Source organism: Mesoplodon bidens (genome assembly GCF_964165515.1).
Source record: "Mesoplodon bidens genome assembly, chromosome: 11".
Lineage (NCBI taxonomy): Eukaryota > Metazoa > Chordata > Mammalia > Artiodactyla > Ziphiidae > Mesoplodon > Mesoplodon bidens.
Window position 1 is genome coordinate 56,420,178 of NC_138167.1, and position 18,552 is coordinate 56,438,729.

The 18,552-nt window shown below is 36.4% G+C and overlaps 1 protein-coding gene across 5 annotated transcripts in view; it reads left to right on the plus strand.

Annotated features, from left to right (window-relative positions):
• Positions 1 to 16,586: 16,586 nt before the first annotated feature.
• Positions 16,587 to 18,552, plus strand: part of ABCD2 (ATP binding cassette subfamily D member 2) — a gene marked incomplete at both ends in the record, with an annotated part of 79,921 nt that continues 77,955 nt past the window's right edge. For all 5 annotated transcript variants that reach the window (XM_081249312.1, XM_081249314.1, XM_081249315.1 and 2 more), the window contains one exon: positions 16,587 to 17,522. In XM_081249312.1, the coding sequence (XP_081105438.1) occupies positions 16,587 to 17,522 (936 nt within the window). The remainder of the gene's footprint in view (positions 17,523 to 18,552) is intronic.

Consider the following 18,552-nt stretch of genomic DNA (forward strand, 5'->3'; position numbering starts at 1 on the left):
CTGAGCCTGCGCGTCTGGAGCCTGTGCTCCGCAACAAGAGAGGCTGCGATAGTGAGAGGCCTGCACACCGCGATGAAGAGTGGCCCCCGCTTGCCACAACTAGAGAAAGCCCTCGTGCAATAAAGCTATACTTTAAAAAAAAAAAAAAAAAAAAGAATTGAGGACAGTCTCAGAGACCTCTGGGACAACATTAAACATACCAACATTCAAATTATAGGGGTCCCAGAAGAAGAAGAGAAAAAAAAGGGACTGAGAAAATATTTGAAGAGATTATAGTTGAAAACTTCCCTAATATGGGAAAAGAAATTGTCAATCAAGTCAGGAAGTGCAGAGAGTCCCAAACAGGATAAATCCAGGGAGAAACATGCCAAGAAACATTTTAATCAAACTATCAAAAATTAAAACAAAGAAAAAATATTAAAAGCAGTAGGGGAAAAGCAACAAATAATATACAAGGGAGTCCCCATAAGGCTAACAGCTGATCTTCCAGCAGAAACTCTGCAAGCCAGAAGGGAGTGGCAGGACATATTTAAAGTGATGAAAGAGGAAAACCTACAACCAACATTACTCTACCCAGCAAGGATCTCATTCAGATTCGAAGGAGAAATTACAGACAAGCAAAACCTCAGAGAATTCAGCACCACCAAACCAGCTTTACAACAAATGCTAAAGGAGCTTCTCTACGCAGGAAACACAAGAGAAGGAAAAGACCTACAAAAACAAACCCAAAACAATTAAGAAAATGGTAATAGGAACATACATATCGGTAACTACCTTAAATGTAAATGGATTAAATGCTCAAACCAAAAGACATAGACTGGTAGAATGAATACAAAAACAAAACCCATATGTATGCTGTGTACAACAGACCCACTTCAGACCTAGGGACACAGACAGACTGAAAGTGAGAGAATGGAAAGATATATTCCATGCAAATGGAAATCAAAAGAAAGCTGGAGTAGCAATTCTCATATCAGACAAAATAGAGTTTAAAATAAAGCCTATTAAAAGAGGTGGGATGGGGAGGGTGGGAGGGAGACACAAGAGGGAGGAGATATGGGGATATATGTATATGTAGAGCTGATTCACTGTGTTATAAAGCAGAAACTAACACACCATTGTAAAGCAATTATATTCCAATATAGATTTTTTTTAAAATAAAATTAAAAAAAGAAAAGAAGACTATTACAAGAGACAAAGAAGGACACTACATAATGATCAAGGGATCAATCTAAGAAGAAGATATAACAATTTTAAATATTTATGCACCCAACATAGGAGCACCTCAATACATAAGGCAAATGCTAACAGCCATAAAACAGGAAATCAACAGTAACACAATAATAGTAGGGGACTTTGACACCCCACTTTCACCTATGGACAGATCATCCAAAATGAAAATAAATAAGGAAACACAAGCTTTAAATGACAGATTAAAAAAGATGGACTTAATTGATATTTACAGGACATTCCATCCAAAAACAACAGAATACACTTTATTCTCAAGGGCTCATGGAACTTTCTCCAGGATAGATCATATCCTGGGCGACAAATCTAACCTTGGTAAATTTAGGAAAATTGAAATCGTATCAAGTATCTTTTCCGAACACAACACTATGAGAGTAGATATCAATTACAGGAAAAAGACAGTAAAAAATACAAACACATGGAGGCTAAATAATACACTACTAAATAACCAAGCGATCACTGAAGAAATCAAAGAGGAAATCAAAAAATACCTAGAAACAAATGACAATGAAACCACTATGGCTCAAAAACTATGGGATGCAGCAAAAGCAGTTCTAAGAGAAAGGTTTATAGCAATACAATCCTACCTCAAGAAACAAGAAACAGCTCAAATAAACAACCTAACTTTACACCTAAAGCAATTAGAGAAAAAAGAACAAAAAAACCCCAAAGTTAGCAGAAGGAAACAAATCATAAAAATCAGATCAGAAATAAATGAAAAAGAAATGAAGGAAACAATAGCAAAGATCAATAAAACTAAAAGCTGGATCGTGAAGAAGATAAAATTGATAAACCATAGCCAGACTCATCAAGATAAAAAGGGATAAGACTCAAATCAACAGAATTGGAAATCAAAAAGGAGAAGTAACAACTGACACTTCAGAAATACAAAGGATCATGAGAGATTACTATAAGCAACTATATGCCAATAAAATGGACAACCTGGAAAAAATGGAGAAATTCTTAGAAAAGCACAACCTGAATCAGGAAAAATACAAACTATAAACAGACCAATCACAAGTAATATAATTGAAACTGTGATTAAAGATCTTCCAACGAACAAAAGCCCAGGACCAGATAGATGGGTTCACAGGCAAATTCTATCAAACACTTACAAAAGAGCTAACACTGATCCATCTCAAAACTCTTCCAAAATACAGCAGAGGGAGGAACACTCCCCAACTCATTCTATGAGGGCACCTCACCCTGATACCAAAACCAGACAAAGATGTCACATAAAAAGAAAACTACAGTATCACTGATAAACACATATGCAAACTTTCTCAAGCAAATACTAGCAAACAGAATCCAACAGCACATTAAAAGGATCATACACCATGATCAAGTGGGGTTTATCCCAGGAATGCAATGATTCTTCAGTATACACAAATCAATCAATGTGATAAACCATATTAACAGACTGAAGGAGAAAAACCATATGATCATCTCAGTAGATGCAGAAAAAGCTTTCGACAGTATTCAACACCCATTTATGATAAAAACCCTCCAGAACGTAGGCATAAGGGAACTTACCTCAAGGTAATAAAGGCCATATATGACAAACCCACAGCCAACATCATTCTCACTATTATTCAACATAGTTTTGGAAGTGTTAGCCACAGCAGTCAGAGAAGAAAAAGAAATAAAAGAAATCCAAATCAGAAAAGAAGTAAAACTGTCACTGTTTTCAGATGACATGATACTCTACATAGAGAATCCTAATGATACTACCAGAAAACTACTAGTACTAATCAGTGAATTTGGTAAAGTAGCAGGATACAAAATTAATGCACAGAAATCTCTCACATTCCTATACACTCATGATGAAAAATCCAAGAGAAATTAAGGAAACACTCCCATTTACCATTGCAACAAAAAGAATAAAATACCTAGGAATAAACCTAGCTAAGGAGACAAAAGACCTGTATGCAGAAAACTATGACACTGATGAAAAAAATTAAAGATGATACAAAAGATGGAGAGATATACCATGTTCTTGGATTGGAAGAATCAAGACTGTGAAAATGACTATACTACCCAAAGCAATCTACAGATTCAATGCAATCCATCTCAAACTACCAATGGCATTTTTCACAGAACTAGAACAAAAAATTTCACAATTTGTATGGAAACACAAAAGATCCCCAATAGCGAAAGCAATCTTGAGAAAGAAAAACAGAGCTGGAAAAATCATACTCCCTGACTTCAGACAATACTACAAAGCTACAGTAATCAAGACAGTATGCTACTGGCACAAAAAAAGAAATACAGATTAGTGGAACAGGATAGAAAGCCCAGAGATAAACACACACACATATGGTCACCTTATCTTTGATAAAGGAGGCAAGAATATACAATGGAGAAAAGACAGCCTCTTCAATAAGTGCTGCTGGGAAAACTAGACAGCTACACGTAAAAGAATGAAATTAGAACACTCCCTAAAACGATACACAGAAATAAACTCAAAATGGATTAAAGACCTAAATGTAAGGCCAGACACTATAAAACTCTTAGTGGAAAATATAGGCAGAACACTCTATGACGTAAATCAATCACAGCAAGATCCTTTTTGACCCACCTCCTAGAGAAATGGAAATAAAAATAAAAATAAACAAATGGAACCTAATGAAACTTAAAAGCTTTTGCACAGCAAAGGAAACCATAAGATGAAAAGAGAACCCTCAGAATGGGAGAAAATATTTGCAAATGAAGCAACTGACAAAGGATTAATCTCCTAAATTTACAATCAGCTCATGCAGCTCAGTATCAAAAAAAAGAAGCAACCCAATCCAAAAATGGGCAGAAGACCTAAATAGACATTTCTCCAAAGAAGATATACAGATTGCCAACAAACACATGAAGGATGTTCAACATCACTAATCATTAGAGAAATACAAATCAAAACCGCAATGAGGTATCAACTCACACCAGTCAGAATGGCCATCAACAAAAAATCCACAAACAACAAATGCTGGAGAGGGTGTGGAGAAAATGGAACCCTCTTGCACTGTTGGTGGGAATGTAAATTGATACAACCACTATGGAGAACAGTATGGAGGTTTCTTAAAGATCTAAAAATAGAACTACCATACTACCCAGCAATCCCACTACTAGGCATACACCCTGAGAAAACCATAATTCAAAAAGTGTCATGTACCTCAATATTCATTGTAGCTCTATTTTTAATAGCTAGGACATGGAAGCAACCTAAGTGTCCATCGACAGATGAATGGATAAAGAAGTTGTGGCACATATATACAATGGAATATTACTCAGCCATAAAAAGAAACAAAATTGAGTTATTTGTAGTGAGGTGGATGGACCTAGAGACTGTCATACAGAGTGAAGTCAGAAAGAGAAAAAATAATACCACATGCTGACACATATGTATAGAATGTAAGAAAAAAAAAAGTTTCTGCAGAACCTAGGGGCAGGACAGGAATAAAGACACAGACACAGAGAATGGACTTGAGAACATGGGGAGGGAGAAGGGTAAGATGGGACGAAGTGAGAGAGTGGCATGGACATATATACACTACCAAATGTAAAACAGAAAGCTAGTGGGAAGCAGTTGCATAGCACAGGGAGGGGTGGGATAGGGAGGGTGGGAGGGAGAGGCAAGAGGGAGGAGCTATGGGGATATATATATATGTGTAGCTGATTCACTTTGTTATACAGCAGAAACTAACATACCATTGTAAAGCAATTATACCCCAATAAAAATGTTAAAAAAAAAATGAACCATGCTGACTACAGAAATGTATCAAGGCATTCTGCCCCTTGCTATTCTTTCTAATAGAAAAAGCTTTAAAGGAAATGTTAAAGAAATACTTTCTTTAAAAAAAAAAAAAGGTGAAAGTAATAAGGTTGTCAAAGTAATATCAAAAAGAATACTTTAGTACATTTTACATGGAATATGCAGGATATATTGAAACTACATTAGGGATTAAAAACTATGGGTGTCTTATGCCTTAATTGTCAGTCTTAAATTGTTCTTTTTTGTTTCTTTTATTTTGTTTTGCTTCTTAGTTTGCTGCTTATTTTTTTCAGTGGCATGATACCATGCAAGAGAAATTGTTCTAGATTGTTAAAATTTTATAATACCTTACATGTAATTAAAAGTGGAAAATGTAAACAAAATTAATGGAGCAATAACTAAAAAATGAAAAATAATATTTTATGGTTCGTCTTACACCGAAATTAATATTAACCTAAAACATCATAATCTAGCACTGTTAGCTAGCAGACTTATTAAGATTCAGGGCAGTAACTAGCCTAGAAAAAGTACTTACATTGGCTTTCCACAAAACTAAAGCAGGTCTACCTGATGCATTAAGAATAGTAATGATATATTTTAGAATATTATAGCTTTAAATAAATTCTTGTAATACAAGAAAAAAGTTTTTAGATGTATGAATTACAAAAGGTAAAGTATTGTGAAAAAAATTTGGCAAATCAATAGGCAGAAATCCATCTAATACTCAGAATACAGAGGTTAATTAAAAGTAAGTTCTTAAGAGCCTGAATTCTTATAGTATTTTCACACAGAAAACAATGTTTCACAGTTACAGGCTGTAATGATAAACATGAGCCGCCATCTCTTGAGTCACACAGTGGAAGAGATTTTAGAATGTGAATGATACCCCAACATAGATGTATATTTCAGGCTATTCACAATTAAGTTTTAAAAACATTATTTTCAATAATTATAATTCACTAAAACCTTCAAAAGTTGAAGTTTTTTCCCTCCATTAGGGACCACTTTGAATAAAAATTTCCAACTGTTTGAACAAAATGTCATCAAAATTTAGAGGACTTGCTTACAAAAATGTTCAATAACAATGTAGGACAAACAGACTGATTATATTATAAAGTAATTCTTAAAGGACTCAAATGTTCATGAAATTCAATTAAGGAAAGGCAGCAAAGAGAGAAAGCTTTTAATGACATGCCGAAGTATTCTTTTTGTATTCAACATTAGTATTGTCTCAAAAACACTGTAATTCAGTTACATTAACTATGCATATATAAAATTGTTTGAAACTGTGACAAGTGCAGCTTCTGTTTGGTAAAATATAAAGCCTCTTTGGATGCAACTATGAAATATATGTAAACCACAACCAATTCCAGGTATATCTTGGCTACACAGGTACATAATTTAGTAAGAACCCTGTTTTACCCATGATGCTATGATCCATCAAATTTGTATTCATATTATTATTGCAGAAGTAATCTTATCTTTAATGTTCTTCAGTTCCATGTGTCAAGTTACTGTCTGCAGCTATAACCACCTTAAAATAACTACTATATCTGAAAGTAAATCCTGTTGCTTTTCAGTAGGTTTGTAGTTTCAGATTGTCATGTGGTCAATGACATAACCATGAGAGATGATAAATGTTGGCACACATCTTGTACACAAGTTACAGATTCACATCAACTTAACTGAAAAACAAAATATCAGAACTTAATTTATCATTAAGTATTTATTTTTCTTTATTTGAGCTCCATGATGCAAAAAAGATTATAAAAGCATTACCAAAAAATATAAAAAAGAAAATAATTGTTGGCAAAACCACTACAGCAGCAACAGTCCTACTACTCTTTGTATGTTCTATCACAGGACTGAAAGTCCCCAATTCCTTATAGATATTTCACTGACACCTGATCTAAAATTTCCCAACCCCAGCCATGGTGGCTGGACAAATCTCTCCGACCTTAGCATGCAATGGTACAACTAGCTGGTACAACAAGCGGCCATCAAGGATAGCAGCATTAAATACTTCCCACCCAATGCAGCAAGTTAGTTGCTCCAAGCTGCTCATGTCCCAGCACACTTAATTTTATCAGCAAGTGCTGATAAAATAAACAGCAAGGTCCTACTGTATAGCACAGGGAACTATATTCAGTATCCTATAATAAACCACAATGGAAAAGAATATGAAAAAGAATATGTATGTGTGTGTATATATATGTGTGTAACTAAATCATCACTTTGCTGTATACCAGAAACTAACACAACATTGTAAATTAACTATACTTCAATTAAAAATAAAAACAAAACAAAACAAAAAACCTCCAAGACCAAAGCTGAACTGGGCATGCCACTAGGACCACAGGCATAAACCATGACTGTCCCAAGCAACTGAGATGATGTTCACTGTACAATTAAGTATTATCCCCATTTAACAGATGAAGAAAGAGATGTATAGAGACAGAGGTTAATTTACTGTGAAGACAATTTATTGTAAAGCTTAAGCTTCAAGGCACTTCACCTGAATATGCATGCCCTTTCCAAGCCCTGTACATAATTTTATAGTCACAATTTTGTATTCTTTTTTCCATAAAGAAGGCTCCTTACAACCTGGATCTGCCCCTGTACAGAGGTTTAATAATTAACCCAAATTCACATAGCCCACAGTACCTAAAAAGGAGTTAGCACTGGTATTGATTTGATTTGGAGAATATACAGTCATATCGGAAAATGAAAAAATACTATTAGTTGTTTTTTTCCCCCCCAAGCAGAATCGTAACTAGTATTCCTATCTTGGAGTCTTTCCTTGCTATATTCCAACCTACACACCAGTAACGTCACAAATAGTCATAAAATACCACTTTCATTGCGTTACTTCTGAATTTGAATGAGTCTTCAATAGCAGATCAAATTTCAACTTCTCAGTCTGTCTTTCAACCTGTCAAGCAAATACCACACACACTGTAAAATATTTAAATATATAATCTTATCTCCAATTAGTTATGTAATGTTTATTTTCTTCTTTGTCTTTCTCCATCTGAACTTTCTTTCATCCTTGTTTCTGATTTGCCAAACCCTATCTAAAACTATCCTATGTTCTACTATTATTCACAGTATCTATTTTTTAAACCACATAGTTTGGCCTCTGACCTTAAACATTTTCAAGCTTAATAGCATGTCATATTCCCCCTCCCCCTGATAAACTATAAATCTATCAGAAAGAGACTAAATTTCGGTTATTTTGTACCCCGACCTGGCATAGCACCTGGTGCATAGCATTCAACAAATGTTTTGCACAGGTGAACATTTTAGGCCTACATTTACAAAGGCAAACCTCTACCTCACCTAAATTTAAACAAGGTTTTAATCTGTGTCTTTCTTATGACACTGGTCACATTCTTCAATCTAAGTTATAAAAAGGCGATCTCATTCTGAATAGCATATTCTGGCCCAATATGACTTGTAAAAAGTATAAAACAAAAATTAGAGTTCTAGGTCAATGATTCCCAAATAAAAATATTTTTTTAATTGGTAAGACTGACAAATTACTGATATTTTAATTTTGTCAAGAGAGGACTTAAAGGGGGAGAGGTACTTTAAAATCAAAAAAAGTAAGAGGAATATAATTTTAGAACAGTCCTTAAATTGAAAAACCTGACATTATCACTGATTAGCAAGCTTCAGGGACAGTAGATTGGGAACTGCTATCAGAGATGTATAAATTAGTTTCAGCTTAGATCAAATGTCTTTACCCTAAATGAGACTTTGTTTGAAGTGAAATGTTATGACATCTTGCAAAGATGTCCACAAACCATAACACTAAAGGCAAACCAAGTTAAGTAATTTAAAAAAGGAAAATAAGGGAAGCTTACTTCTTTGCTAGCCCTTTCCCTCACAAAAGACATTTTATGTATAACTGGTAGAGTCCCTGAACTGAAGAGCAGCAAAAAGTCAAATGCCAAGAAAAACTGTAAAGACCTTTGCAACTATAAAGATGCTCCTATTAGATGATTCTGTAATTAAACTTAACATATATCAGGTGCCTATAATATACAAGAATACTCTCCCTCAGTTTAATGTATACAATCAAGTTGTTATGACCAAAACATAAACTTGCTAGAGCCTGCTTCATTCATTCCCTTGACAAAAAGGTATAGTCCCTTAAGTGTTTTCCTGTCCTTATGCAGACCCCCTCCCCACACTGTCTGCAAAATAATCCTGTCAAGTTCTTTAATACCTCCCCTCCCAATCCATCTCTTCTAAGAACTCTTGCTAAAGATTAGGTCTCCAACTTGATCCATTATTTATCTCACATCCTTTTCAACTTTTAAGAACCTGTATTTCATTGCTTCTCTGTGGTGTCTGTTCTGCTATCCTTCAAGGTTTAACATAATTTCCTGTTTCTCAATTCTCTAAATATCCGCAGCCCTTTATTTATCCACAGACCACTTTTACAATACACATGTTTCTATATAGCACTGTGTAGTGGTTAAGCACATTGTTCTCTAATCCTAACTCTGTCACTGATTAGCTAGGTGACCTTGGGTGAGTCACTTAACGTTAATGGTTTCCCCATCAGTAAAATGGGGATAACATCTGTACATACCTCATAGGGTTCTTGTTAAGAGTAAATGAGCTAATATACAAAAAGCACTTAGAACAGTGATTGTTATACATTAAGTGCTGTTTATCTAGTATTATAGTCATTTACCTAATTCTAATCTCACCATTCTACCATATATTCTTTTTGTGGGCCAAAATTATATCTTTTCACTTCTGAATCCCCCCATACAGCTTAACAATGTCCTAAACATGTAGGCATGTAAAAATATACTTGTTGAATACTTAATGTTGAATGTTATAAGGGAGCAGTTGTTCTGAAGGGACTCTGTAAATGTTCTCCAGTTATTTCACTTGTCTATATTTTAAGTTCCTAACAGTTCCCAAAATTTTCAACCACAAAACCATCCTAACATCAGAGGGAAAGAAACAAGTACTCCAGGATGGTCTGGGATAAGAATTAAAATTTCTATTCTATAGTAGCTCCAATCAGCTGCTAGTGATTACTAAGCATTGTCTGGGATTCTGAGGCCCTTTAGAGTCTCATGATCAGATGCCATGATCAACTAATCTTGTCAACTATTATAGTAGAAAGTGGAGGTACTCATCTTTTCACTACAAATCTGCAGTTTGACCCTAAGGAGCCCATTCACCCCCCTGCACCCCCACCGCGCACAAGAAAATTCATTTAAAATTACATATTGTATCTTAAAATTTCACAGGAGTTTTGTATTTTGCTCTATAATGTATCCATGTTAGTTTAAATTTTTAAATATATTTTTCTCTGATCTCCGAGGAGATCTGATGCTCCAAGGAGATGTGTCATGTTTCTTCTGTGGTTTCTTAAGCCCCCTGCTACCTAATACCTCCAGGTACAGCACTACCTCACTTTGAGAAACACAGTCTTTGACTACACATTACCTGTGGTTTACTGCTTTTACATCCTCCCAATAGCAACTAAAATATTACTCCCTGAATAACCAGAAGTTTGAGATATATAACAGAATAAGAATAGCACTTTTACATTTTCATGCTTAAAATGTAACACATTAGGGCTTCCCTGGTGGCGCAGTGGTTGAGAGTCTGCCTGCCGATGCAGGGGACACGGGTTCATGCCCCGGTCCGGGAGGATCCCACATGCCGCAGAGCGGCTGGGCCCGTGAGCCATGGCCGCTGAGCCTGCGCTCCCCGGTGGGAGAGGCCACAGCAGTGAGAGGCCTGCGTGCCACACACACACACAAAAAAATGTAACACATTAAATGCTTAAGCAATTGTAAAATGACTTCATAGCTCATTTAATATTCACATTTTAGAAAATATTATAATCAAATTGTATGAAATTATAATCATATATCAACTAAATCTTGTGAAGCCTGTAAATGAATTTTCACTTTTCTCCAAAGTGGAAGTTTGATGGTAGAACACTAGCCAGGAATAATCAAGATGAATTTCTAAAATAAAATGCTAACATATTCTTCAACAGGATAAATGTGCCTGCTAAAATTATTGGGCACAGTTACAATATTTGGTGAATACAAAAATTGTCTTTCCTCTTACAAATTCGTTAGAATTTAAATGTGTTATATTCTAACCATATACCACTCTCCTGGGTCTTCTTGTGAAAAAAATTGTATTTAATGGCTTAGAGTTTCAATCAAAACAATTTTTTTCATCAAGGAATTTGATCAAATGAAATTATAGGCCCACATGATTTCCATTCTAGTGGACTTCAAGGTCAATAGTAATGAATAGGTTATATAAAACTAAATTGTCAACCCATGAAGTTTTATGTGATTACTCCTAAATACAAAGTAGATTGTAAATTCTCTGTAAGTTATTAAAGTAAAAACTATTTATTTTAGCTCACTTTAAAACGACCTATATTGGATTTTTATGGTTGATAGTGCCCCCCCCATCAATGTATTTAAGGGCTGCAAGGAATGTCCTCTTCCATAATACTTTGCAAATTCACGCGATTATATATTGACCTAAAAGAAACCCCTCCCAAGAAAGAGGGGCAGGGCGGGAAGAAGGCAGAAAACGGCTCAGGTGCTCAGAGGCCTCATTAGAGGAGTACGCGGGACACAAGGTGAGCAGAGAACCGCATGGAAAGTAGCCCCACCCGTGAAGCCTTTGGAAACACAGCGGGGAGAAGCTGGATTGCTTCTGGTTTAGGAATAGAGACTTGGTGCTAGGATCTCCCATCTCAGATAACGATTGAAAGACGCACTCCTGGGCTTCCCTGGTGGCGCAGTGGTTGAGAGTCCGCCTGCCGATGCAGGGGACACGGGTTCGTGCCCCTGTCCGAGAGGATCCCACATGCTGCGGAGCGGCTGGGCTTGTGAGCCATGGCCTCTGAGCCTGCGCGTTCAGAGCCTGTGCTCTAAAACGGGAGAGGCCACAACAGTTAGAAGCCCGCAAAAAAAAAAAAAAAAAAAAAAGAAAGAAAGAAAGAAAGACGCACTCCTGACAAGTTCTTTCCAGCTAAGTCTGTGCACTCCCCACCAGGGCTAACGGAAGAGGCGCCATTATGGGAATGAATGTCCAGGGACTCAAATGCTACAGTCTGAGGCTCCAGCAGCACAACTCACCGGGATCCCCCGACCCAATTCATCTCCTCAGAACTTCGGAGCAAGAAGACACCGGGGTCGCGACAGGCTGTTGCTCTGACTTCTTCGTCTTGGGATGAGCGACACGTTCTTAGGCCTCAGACGGCCCCTTTTCGGCTCCAGGGAGTATGGCCCAGCCTCCCAACAGCCTCTGTGGCCTGGGGTAGGCTGCTTCCGGGCTTCCCGACAGGCTCTGCGGCCTGGGTTAGGCTGCTTCCGGGCCTCCCGACAGCCTCTGCGGTTTCTGCGGAGAACGTATCCTGACAGAGCCGCAAGCGGAGCTCTGGGGAAGCAGTCAGCCCGCCTCAAGGAGGAAGAACACAGATTTAACAGCTCAGGCAAGGGAAACCTAAGTAAATGGAATATCGGATTATGGCCACAGGGTTAGTGTTTCAAACCACCTGCACCATAATTTTGTTTAGTTCTGTATTGGTTTCAGACTTTTCATTCAGGTCAAAGACCAGACTTGGTGGAGAAAAAAAGAGGACAAAGTTATAGATCCATAATCCTAAAGATAATGTTTCCTTTCCCACTTACCACTCTTTCCCCAAATCCTTTAAAATCTTTCACTTGTAGTTTTAATATTCAGTAAACAGTTGTCTATTAGAAACATTGCACCATAGTAATTGATTATTCTGTATATTTTGTTATTTTTTGAGAGACCTTCATCAAAACTTAATTTAGCTGTAAAGGCCCAAAGACTTTAAACTCCTTACTGAAAAAAACCCTCAAAACAAAAATTGGGTTTTGCTGTTCATATCTGTGTTATGTTTGTATATCCTTACAAAAATTTATCTTACAAAGTGTTCTATGATATTTTGGTTAGAAACTAGGAATCTCTTATCCCAAACAAATGCACAAAATACTTTTTTTTCCCAATTGTCATGATTATTTTCCACATTTTAACCTGGGGAATATCTCATAATTTCAAATATAATACGTTTTCTGTTGTCATTAGGAAATAGTACCTAAAATAGGATTATGTCCCAGGATAGACATCTTGTGTAATCATATAAATACTGATTTTTATAACAAAAATTCAGTGAAGTACTAAAAAATTAGACTAGTTATTAGGTAGTTATTTGTAACAGCTGAAATGTTGACTTAAGATCTCATCATCAATGTTATGCCTCACATGAATAAGGCTAGCATGACTGATAGATAATAAGAGTCAAAGACTGAGCTGTTTTAGGGCCAGAGGGCAATTAGGTAACCTCTTGGGTCAGGAAACTGTTCAAGAAAGAAATACAGCACTGATAAAATATTTAGCATTTGTTGAAAAGGAAATCCATCCAAAATTCCTAAACCTTAATTTATCTTTATTACTAAAAATTATTTACTTTCTGGTGATTTACTATCTAAACACACAAGCATATATTATCTACATGATATATATTTTTATTTACATACCTATATATGTAGATCTCTTTATTATAAAAAATTACTTACATTTTACAGTTTATAAATCATATAGTTTTCCTAATATATGTAAATATGTGTATATGTTCTCTAACATATATAAAATGTATTTAATCCTGCTCTTCCATGGACATTGGTAGTATCCACTTTGACACGGACATTGAGAGTATCTCACTTGAGAACAGAGTAATTTAATAATTATTGCTTATTTTTAATTTTTATTTACTTTCAATATCTTTGTCTAAGATTATTTCTCCCCTCTGAAGAAAATTGTAATACTTCCCCATATAAAAACATGTAAACTTGACAAGCTTGAGTGGAAATTAGACTGAACTATGTTTACTATAGTAAGCAGTGATTTTCTTTTTTCCACCTCCCTTTTCTCTAGTTTGGAACTCAAATTAAATTAACATTATCGTCGCTTTAATTGCATCATGCCAGTATAAAAAAATGAAAGAAGTACTTTGACATTCATAGTTTCTTATTTAAATGGCATATATTTCCAACTGGAATTACCTATCTGGTTTTCTATCATCTCTGCCTTTCCTGAAGGCTTGAGCCTAGTCTCAGATGCTCAAATCAATCCTGGCCCTTGGGGGCAGGGTGGGATAAAGGGTGGGTGTGGAATTTAAGTGGTGATAGTTAAGCCTGTACTTTAGTGGCTTAACAACAAGTTAAATCTTATATTGACCTTTTCCCTAGTTCTAGTAACTGGACTTCAACCTTCCTTGTACCACATTTCTGGCAACCAAATTTCTCTTCTTGATCATTTTCTTTATACCCAGTTCCTCAGTCTAACAAGGTTTTCACTCCAGGCTTTAAAAGCTTTTTCCTGTACCCCAGCTTCATTACCAGTTGGTAAACTGACCTGCCTACATATTTAGGCCTGCATATTTAGGTCTCTAATTTTCTTTGCTTCTAGATTTCCCACTGCCCTGCTCCTCCCCTGATCTTGTTGTCCTATGCCAGTGATGCAGGCCACTTCTCTTGACTGCCAGCTGCTTTCTGACCCATGCATCCCTCTGTGTATCATGTTCTGCCAGCTGAACATCCTCCTACCACCCCCAGTTAAGTTTATCCTGACCCTCCACATGTCCTATCATAGTCAGGAGATGTGACATAAAGAATTAAAATTTATAAATGTAAGGCAGCCTTATTTTGACACATGAAAAGCATGAGATTAGGAACAAAAATTTTTTTGAAAATAACTACTATGACACTATGATCTCTATGTACAGCCTTAGAAAGTCTTAATGGAATGATAGATTACTGTGCTAATATGGCCAGCTATAAAGAATCTTGCATGAATTTGCTACTCATGTATTAGTAAATCTGCTGAATTGAATGCAAACAAATGAAAAGAGATCTGTGATGATTCTTGGAACTCATATAGGTACCTGGAAAAGGAGGAGTTTGGAAAGTTTAAGAATATGGTTACTAATAAAAGTGAGGGTAGTTCTTTATTCACCATAAACTGAATAATGAAGATCACAACACTGAGGCAAGTTTTATATTCTAGCACAGGGTTTGACAAACTTCTCTTGAGGGCCAGATAATGAATACTTTGGGCTCTATTTCATTTACCCAGTTCTGCCACTGTGGCTTGAAAGCCAAGAAGTAAATAAATGGGCGTGGCTTGAAAAACAATAAGTAAATAAGTGGGTATGGCTATGTTCCAATAAAACTTCATTTATGGACCCTGAAATAAAAATTTCATATAATTTTCACATGTCACAAAATATTATTCTCCTTTTGATATATTTTCAGCCATTTTTTAAATATAAAAACTATTCTTAGCTCATGGGCTATATAAAAATAGGTGTTGGGACAAATGTGGCCCAATGTTTGGGTTGTAATTTGCCAACCTCTGTTCTAGTTTAATGCATATCTTCCCAGGCTTCCAACTGACTAGAAATGTGTGATGTATGTAACTTTTGATTATAAAGTAACATACCTCTAAGTAACAACTCTAAAAGACATAAGGGGGTGCTAGAAGTGAAACACTGCTCTCATTTATTTAATAGTCACCTTGTAAATAATTACCAATGCATCAGATCTCTATTGCTAAAAATAGCAATTAAGGGGTTGGAAGATTTTCATTATAAGGACAAGTAAACTTTGGAATGGACGCATAGCAAAGAATTATTTTCTATTATACAGAAGACTTATCTCCTATTTATTTACAAAAAAATAGGCTCAACTTGTCTGATAGATTCTGGGACTTCATGTGAAATTACAGAGACGGAAAAAAAATTTAATGGGGGAGGGAGGAGTGCAGAAAAACAGATCCAAGTACTTGATACTTTGTTTTTTTCCAGTGCCCCTCCCATTTGTCACTTTCATCTCTCTCCCTTTCAGATTCATTCCATACCCTTTTCATTATATGTTGATCCTCTTGTCCCTCTTCCCTCATCTCCCCAGTTCCTCCTCCCTTATTCGTTTTTTAGCTCTTAGAAATCTCCCTTTCTTTTTGCTCTTCCTCTGTGGTATCTGCTAAAACCTTAGAGAAGTGATGTATTTTCTGAAACTTCTGTGGGTTTCTAAGTGACGCTGAGCATGCTCAGTCGCTAGGGCAGGTTTTGTCGCCAGCAGCTGCCCTGATTCGACCTCTCCAAAAATAGACATTTAACTCTCTGAACTGTTTAAGGATGTAATTCGTTTTGCTCTCTCTTCATTTTCAAGGTTCAAAGGAAAGCAGCGAGGATTCCAGGGGTCCCGTCGCCCCTACAGCCAATGAGGGGCCTGAGAGGGAGGAGCTTGGGGCTGCTTGGTGCAGCTTGAGCTTCTGAGGGAATCATCCCCAGTAGACGCAGTGGAGTCTGAGCTGTGCTGCATGTCACAGAACAAAATCTTAAAAAATAAAAACAAAAAACAGAAGAGGAGAAACGCTGCAGAGTATGGAACGCTATAGAACTTTCTGAAACATTTGCTTGGGATTCCCGGGGAGCATGATCTTTTAAAACCAATTCTTTCTGAAGCCGGTTTGGGTAACTGGGAAAATGATACATATGCTAAATGCAGCAGCTGATCGAGTGAAATGGACCAGATCGAGGACTGCTAAAAGGGCTGCCTGCGTGGTGGCTGCAGCATATGCTCTGAAAACCCTCTGTCCCATCATTGGCAAGCGTTTAAAGCAATCTGGCCACTGGAAGAAAAAAGAAGCTTACCCGGCTGCAGAGAATAGAGAAATACTGCATTGCACCGAGGCCACTTGTAAAAAACCTTCTCCTGGAGTGAATGCAGATTTTTTCAAACAGCTACTAGAACTTCGGAAAATTCTCTTCCCAAAACTTGTGACCACTGAGACAGGATGGCTCTGCCTCCACTCGGTAGCTCTAATCTCAAGAACATTTCTGTCTATCTATGTAGCTGGTTTGGATGGAAAAATCGTGAAAAGCATTGTGGAAAAGAAGCCTCGGACTTTCATCATCAAATTAATCAAGTGGCTTATGATTGCCATCCCTGCCACCTTTGTCAACAGTGCAATAAGGTACCTAGAGGGCAAATTGGCCTTGGCCTTCAGAACTCGCCTAGTCAACTATGCTTATGAAACCTATTTTACAAATCAGACTTATTATAAGGTGATCAATATGGATGGGAGACTGGCAAACCCTGACCAGTCTCTTACTGAAGATATTATGATGTTCTCTCAGTCTGTGGCTCACTTGTATTCCAATCTGACCAAACCTATTTTAGATGTAATCCTGACTTCCTATACACTCATCAAGACTGCTACATCCAGAGGAGCAAGCCCAATTGGGCCCACCCTTTTAGCAGGGCTTGTGGTATATGCCACTGCTAAAGTGTTAAAAGCCTGCTCTCCCAAATTTGGTAAATTGGTGGCTGAAGAAGCTCATAGGAAAGGCTATTTGCGGTATGTGCACTCCAGAATTATAGCCAATGTTGAAGAAATTGCCTTCTACAGAGGACATAAGGTAAGAAAGAAATTAAGGTGACGGGTGAAATGTGAGACTGTTCAAGCTGCCACTGCAGTGCTAGATACCATCTGTTGTACTGTTGATGGACCCACTTCTTTAGGGTTTTAGATTCTTATGACATTCAAACCTGTATTAAAATATATGCTTCATTACCCTTTTTAATCACAAGCTGTTAAAGAATTATAGGTAGAGTGCAAACTTTTCTAAAGTTTCATGGAAATAACATTTTCAGCATTCTAAAAAAGTCTACTTAGTCTCAGTTATCCAAATATGCTCAGAATTATCTCTAAAGCATTTTCTTAAAACTGAAATCCTAAGTAGATGGTCCTAGAACATTGAAGAAAATATATGTTTAGAAACTAAGTAAACATACTTCCACTGAGATGGAAAATTTAGGATGGTATTGTTTGTTTGTTTGTTTATCAAGAGAAAAAAAAGTGCTTTCATATGAAAGACAGGTGTGACAGTTTTGCATGCCTGGTCCATGATGGAGTTCCTCGGTTCTAAGAAGTGCAGGAGAGTGGCTTACAAATGGCATTTCCACTACTCTTAATGTTCAGTACCATATTTTGACACAAATAAAAAAAGGTAGTGAAATGAAATTTTGTCTAGGTTAGAGGGAAAAGCTAAGATTAGAGATGAAGAGGAAAAAAGGAGTTCCAGAATGTTATTTTTAAATATTAAAGATTTTCAACATTAAGCAGGTCCCTTAAATAGTTAACCTGATTACATAAACTTGCAGTACATTAAAGACTTTTTAAGGTGATGCATCTGAAATGTTAATACAAATGACTTGGCAAATGAAATAGTAAGTTATTCTAAAGTTGAAATGGTATTATAATTAAAAGGCAGAATTATTTAATTTCGAAACATCATCAATAACAACAAAAAAAGAAATTTTATAGTAGTACCAATCTGAAGAAGAAAATTTAAAGCAAATTTAGGACTTCTATTCCCACTTGAAAATTGGCTTAATATGTTGTAGTAATAATATTTATGTCATTCTTGAATCACTGAGCTCAGTGAT